This window comes from Schistosoma mansoni, chromosome 3 (genome assembly GCF_000237925.1).
Source record: "Schistosoma mansoni strain Puerto Rico chromosome 3, complete genome".
Classification (NCBI taxonomy): domain Eukaryota; kingdom Metazoa; phylum Platyhelminthes; class Trematoda; order Strigeidida; family Schistosomatidae; genus Schistosoma; species Schistosoma mansoni.
In genome coordinates, this window is record NC_031497.1 from 1,631,879 (window position 1) to 1,638,276 (window position 6,398).

The following is a 6,398-nucleotide window of genomic DNA, read 5'->3' on the forward strand; positions in this document are numbered from 1 at the left end:
TTTTTTTTATACGCACTTTACACATTGTCTCTTGCCATTCTCATTGTTATTGTGTGGCGTATATGTATGTAGTGCCCCCTTGTACCAATATTTATGCAGTCAAATGAATAAATAAATATGCTGTGTTTTCGTCAATTTTACTCTCTTTTTATTCCTGTTTTTCAGAATCTGACCTACTGTGTTCCGGTAAATTTTCGTGGTCCCCATCATTTTAAGTTAACAACAATTAGTTCATAGTAAAGGTTATATTACAATCCGATGTACTTGTAATTTATGAGAATGGATCATGAATCTGGACATCTTAAAGGACCTTCTTCATTGTTATCACCTGTATATTTGGAAGGGAAGAACTTAGTGAAAAACAAACTTTTAGATGAACCTTTTGCTAAAACGTCTTCAGCTTCCAGTACACTTTCTTCGCTCTCATTAAATAACGAGTCATTAAAATCATCCATCAGTCTTTCATATACAGGTTCAGTCCTACATTGTGATCATAAAGAAACAATCAGACCTAACGATAAACATCATGAGGCGAAACAAACAAGTGATGCCAGTCCACTTAAATCAACCCCTATTGACTGGTTAAAAGACGCTATAATCAAAATTTCAGATACTAGTTTTCAAGATATACTAGAATGTACGGTTGGTGGTTCTGTTGAAAGCAATCCTATTCATAATACATTTGGTGATTTACTGACATACGAACGCGGAGATACCTACAAACAACTAAAGGTATGTGACTATACATTCTCTAATATATTCAAACTTACAGCTAGGGTTAATTAGCTGTATATCCTCTTCTATAGTCGATGGCGGTCCATCTAAAGAAAAGAAGATTATTTTGGGACAATCAATTCACGCTTGTATTGATAAAGATCCAGAATTTATACTTAAAGTACTTTATACATTTTAAAAAATGTTAGATTTTAGGCGGCTTTGTATTGCCGTAGAGAGTTGAATATACGCACAACGACCAATATGTTAATAGCTGTTGCTAGCTGTAATGAGCGGTCTCGATCTTTTATTAAGAAGTACTTTTCTTCGTGTATTCGTACACCGTCAGACTGGATAGAGGTTGCCGAATACTACGCAGTAAGTTCGAGAAATTTAATAACTTCTTTAAAGACAATAAGTGGCAATTTAAGTTTGAAAGGTATGCCAAAGGTCTTACGAAGTAGTATGATATCAAAGTTTCTTGAATTCGATGAGTACCAACTTGGTAAGATGAGTTTCTATTTGTTAAATTAATTTTAACAGCTAAACATTCCAAACACAGGGCAAGGGCTAATCGTTCAACAAAATCGAAGGTAATTTGTTGTTTATTTTTTTGTGATCTTCCTTAGGCACTGAAAAAAAGCCGGAATAGTGGAGTAGTCAGTACGGATATTGATGCCATTCTATATAGATTGGCACATTCACCTCGTATTTATTTTACAATAAAGGAGCTTATTCGTAGATTGCATATATCAAAGCCTAAGTTTAACGTTATGTGCGTTCTGGGAAAACCTTACCCATCAGATAGCACTGATTTTATTCGTATGGGACTGGAAGGAGATTGGGATTCATCCAAAGCAGGTACACGTATGAAGTTTCCTGTTCCTGTTACATGGGAAACAGAATTATCAGTCAATGGTAACAATTCAGATTCTTGGTCAAAACTTATAAGTAAGTTTCATAGTATGTTAAATATTTTTAACCCTTTGGGGAAAAGCATAATAAAAAAACTTTAAAAAATAGTCTCGGTTTTTATCAGTAGAATGAATAATTCAGTGTTGCTGCATCCAGAAAAAAATACCATTTGTCCAATCAACACATACTGATTGATGTAATACACAATTGCAAAGTTACCCAGTTTAACCTTTTATGAGTGAAAACTCTTGCTAATAAGTATTCTAAATAATCATGCTACTAACGTGTTCTCCTTTCTACGCATTTTTGTTGTTAAATCCTTGACATCTGAACAACAGTAATAAATATAACGTTGACCATATTTCAAGTATAGTTTTATGAACTGAAATTTAAGTTACTCTTTTGGTATATGGTCTGTAGATACTATATGTTTGTATGGACTGATGTATGGCAACATCGAGATTCCTCCATTATACTTTGCATTATCGCATATGACATAATTTAGGTGTGATAACATTATAATCATTTGAGTTAATTCAGATCGAATCTTACATTGATTAATGTACACTTTTTGTCTCTAACTCTATACTTAATTCCAGTTCTGTTCAAATTCTAGCTACATCAAATGTTGTTGGCTTTCTAATATTATTAATAATTAAATACCTGTGGTCTTCTTACGTCTTTTGAATTCAATAGTTACTTGTTAGTCACAAAGTAAAATGGGTCAAACTTGTATTTTATAGTCAGTTCTTTGCATAAAAACTAAAGTTGTCTTGTGGTTTCAGCTGATAAATACCTTCTGATTAGCTGATAAGAATTAGTCATGAATAGATTTCATCTAATGTATGTGATTAACGGTTCAAACTACCTCACTATAAGTATCTGGATAGAGTGTATATGTAGTGTGATCCTCTTAGGTTTCGTGCATTTTTTTCCACAGTCCTCTAGGTATAGAACCAAGGTTCTGAACTTTGTATTAAAATTGGCTCGCATTAACTATAGTTTAAAAAGTGTTAATAATAATTTAACCTATAATCTTCCCACGTTTGAGTTAACCGTCTGTTTCATTTGGTGTGTATGTATAATTGTATATTAAAAAATACATGGTATCTTATAAATTGACTTTTATTAATTATCATAGCTTTAAATAAAGTCCCACATATGGCACTGTTAAGAAATTTGCGAAATATTTTGCTATCCAATGTTCAAGATAGTATTCATGAGATAGTCTTGAAGAGGCTTACAGATCCTGTTTCACTTGTGTTTTATAGCATTCTTCTCACATTGTTGTTTCTAATTACGTAACATGACAACTGTTATTCTGTCAAAAGCATCTGTCAAAAGCATCTGTTTACCATAGGCAGAATCAGAACGAAGTAACTGACGTAGTACTTAACCATATATATATATATATATATATATATATATATATCAGTCAGTCAGCTACAACGTAGGACCAGGCACATTTATGCATAGGTCCAAGTTGCCATACCTCGTTAGCACAACAAGATGAACTCCGGATTCATAGAAGTAGTTAATTTAGTGGTGGTAATATATAAAAGAAAGGTTGTATATAAGGATATAATACAGGAAGGAAGACAGATATGAAGCAATTTAAATCTCAAGGTTTAAGGGAAGATAAAGAGTGTATACACCCGCGCCATTGTAATCGATTCTAAGCCATGTCACCTAGAGTCTCCAACCGTTGGTTACGATAGTCACGCGGATCCCGACCAAGTAGTCTGCATCTACCAACATGGCTCAGACTAGAAGTTCGTGACTTCAAGCTCTGATGCCACGTCTTGGTTTGGCCGCCCCATATATATATTTATATATATGAGGGTAAATCTTATGTCGAAGCAGTAAATTTCACACTATAACAAAAGCGTTTTATTTAGGATTGTCGGCCAGCTATCTCCATCTTTTAAAGCAATATTAAGTTATTAGTGAGTGTATTATTAGAGTCATTGTTAATACTAACTCATCAGCTAGGTACAGGTTGATACACTAGATTTAGAACTAGATTTCGAGTGTGACCCAGTGATACTATTATTCGTTTACTCAGACTGAAGTTGGTAGGTTGGCCTTCAAACAAAGGACTTCGTGATCAAAAGTAAAATGCTCAATAGACTGATTCACCACTCCGTTGTTGTCAATTGTAACATTCCAACACCCTACTAATAATGCTTATTTATACATTTTTTTGTGCATTAAATTGTTTACTTTTTTGGTTGAAGAGTTGAAAAAGTATCCTGAAAATTTAATGAGTGTTATCTCGTTGGTTAGGTTCTGTCAGTCAGTTCATTATAGACAGCATAGGATCTAGTACAATTGTGTACATTGATTCAAATCGTCACACTACACATAACTGAATAGTGTTAGCGGGAAATAAACCGGATTAAAACATGTTATGTGCATGACCGTGATGGTGCGCGCTGATTGGCCAATTCCAAACCAATCAGCCCTGGCAAATTATTGGAGAAAAATCTAGAAGCTTCTTATGTATATACTATAAATATATAAACGTTATTCAAATCAGTGATTGCTGTTCACTTACTATTATTATTTTTGAATACAATTTCATTCCTGTTCAACGTGTTCTGATTTTGGGGTCTTGTTGAGTGTCATTCTATAAAAATACTAAGCAATAGGAGTAGCTGGGTCGTTTATTAGCAAATAAAATTATAACAAATAGAGACAGGGGAACAGATGGAATAAACCAGCAAGATGATCAGCAAAGAATGGGATATAATAGTAACTGTCATTCGAATATAGAAATCTAAAAATGAAAGATGGACAGTTTGAAGGGCAAGAGTGAAATCGAAGAATGTGGAACAATACAAATCTTATGATTTAGAGGTAAATACAGAATGAACTCTTGAACCAAATCATTTGTTTTCTGTGATCAAGTCGTTGATTTTTACACTGTTCTCATCAGAAACCAAATTATATTGAATAAAGTATAATTTCATTTTTTTATCAGTCACTAAATCCAACGAAAATTAGTATATTTTTTGTTGTTTTTAATGCCTACAGCGTATTATTATGGAAGGGAAACAGTTTCCGTTCCGTTATTTCGCGGCTTTTGATACTATTGATAGATTAAAACGCGACTTACATTACCATCGATTTGTAATGCGTACCACAGGTAAGTAATGGTTAGTGTTTTTCAGAATGTAAAGCAAGTTTAGTTAGTTTAGTCAGCCTTTTTAAAATGAACATATGATTATGCTCAAATATCGGTAAATATTTTGAAACTTGATTTTCGAGTTCCTTTGTATTAGTTATTTGGATCCCATTGCACAAGTTAGTGGCTATCTGAATTCAGTAGCTAGGTGGATAACTTGACAACATTTAGAGTGAACGATACTGGGTTCAAGCCCAGTAAACATCAACTCTAGGATGCAGGTACATCCATCTAACTAGTCCCAAAGAGGACGAAACATATGCTATGGATTCCACTGTAAATATTTATTTTCAAGTGTTTTTACAGTTATCTAGTTGTTAAGCGATATTTTAGTGGATAAGGCACTCAACATTCAGCCATTAAGTCCCAGGTTCACACTGCTTCAGCTACTTTGGTTTAGGCAACTGGGTAGTATCATTAGCTTCCACACTTTTCGTGTGCGTCATATCTGAATACCTGGTAGATAAGTTAATTTATGTATTTCATGGTTGTATTTAAGTGATTAAAACATTCCTTCACTGGTTCGGACTCCACCCAACGTGCTTTGATTTTGAGAGACAGCTAGCATCACCAACGTATAAACAAACAAAGGCAGCAGATAAACTCGTACTTAACAATTATGTTGTATCAGTATATGTACTTGTATGACTTTTTAGATTTGAATTGTAATAAACTGGTAATTACGTTCTAAATCACCTGCACATCACTTTTCCGTCCTAACTTTTACCGAATGTAGTTTAGAATGTTTATTACTAGATAGCTTATGAAATAGACAAGTGTTCTACGTGTTTTAACAGTTCTCAACCTTATCAATTTAGATTTTATCGGATCCTCCGTAAAAAGTTACATTGTCATTAAAAGTGATTACCCTTTTAAAGCTTCTCGATTACATCCAACTGTAGTCTTCAATATTAATATGTTGGTTATACTGAATTGATTAAAGCCACTATATATGTTAGAGCATGCTAGCTGATTAACAATTCGTATTAGTTTAGTGACTTACATCTACTTGGCCACTGGCTCGAACCTTGTGTCACCTATTTCAGTATAACACTCCGACAGTATTACTGACTAACACACAACTAAAGTATGGTTCAAAGCCAAATGTATAAAACTTGTGTGCTTGTGAAGTGTAGTTACATTGTATATTGTTTTGTGACTGTCTCCCATTTGCTCTACATAGTATATGGATGCCTATTAACTTTAGTGTATCTAAACGACTGTATTTGCATGCATGTTCATCGCTTTTATCTAGTTGGTACAATATATTATTGTGATATTTTGAAAACATCATTGAATTATATCATGTTGTTTGAGCAACCGCTCACCCATTATCTTCAGTGAGTTGTTATCTCACAACAGACGTGGTTGAACTCCACTGGTCACCGCTTCCCACTAGAACTCCCAGGACATGAACAAGATACATGACTTTCATTCACAATTCTGAAATTCTCTGATCAGGTATAGAAGCTAATCCTAACACAGTGGCAAGGAGAAAGATAAAAATAATTGATAGTAATACATATCGATCATAACAACTGCCGAGCTAGATACTCCTAGGACTTAGAATATCTTAAACATG

At 33.8% G+C, this 6,398-nt stretch overlaps 1 protein-coding gene across 1 annotated transcript in view; it reads left to right on the top strand.

Moving 5' to 3' along the window:
- Nucleotides 1–279: 279 nt before the first annotated feature.
- Nucleotides 280–6,398, top strand: part of Smp_157980 (hypothetical protein) — a gene marked incomplete at both ends in the record, with an annotated part of 27,002 nt that continues 20,883 nt past the window's right edge. The window contains 7 exons of the mRNA XM_018798856.1: nucleotides 280–732; nucleotides 773–895; nucleotides 931–1,219; nucleotides 1,258–1,307; nucleotides 1,344–1,665; nucleotides 2,771–2,880; nucleotides 4,666–4,777. Coding sequence (XP_018650703.1) covers nucleotides 280–732; nucleotides 773–895; nucleotides 931–1,219; nucleotides 1,258–1,307; nucleotides 1,344–1,665; nucleotides 2,771–2,880; nucleotides 4,666–4,777 — 1,459 coding nt within the window. The remainder of the gene's footprint in view (nucleotides 733–772; nucleotides 896–930; nucleotides 1,220–1,257; nucleotides 1,308–1,343; nucleotides 1,666–2,770; nucleotides 2,881–4,665; nucleotides 4,778–6,398) is intronic.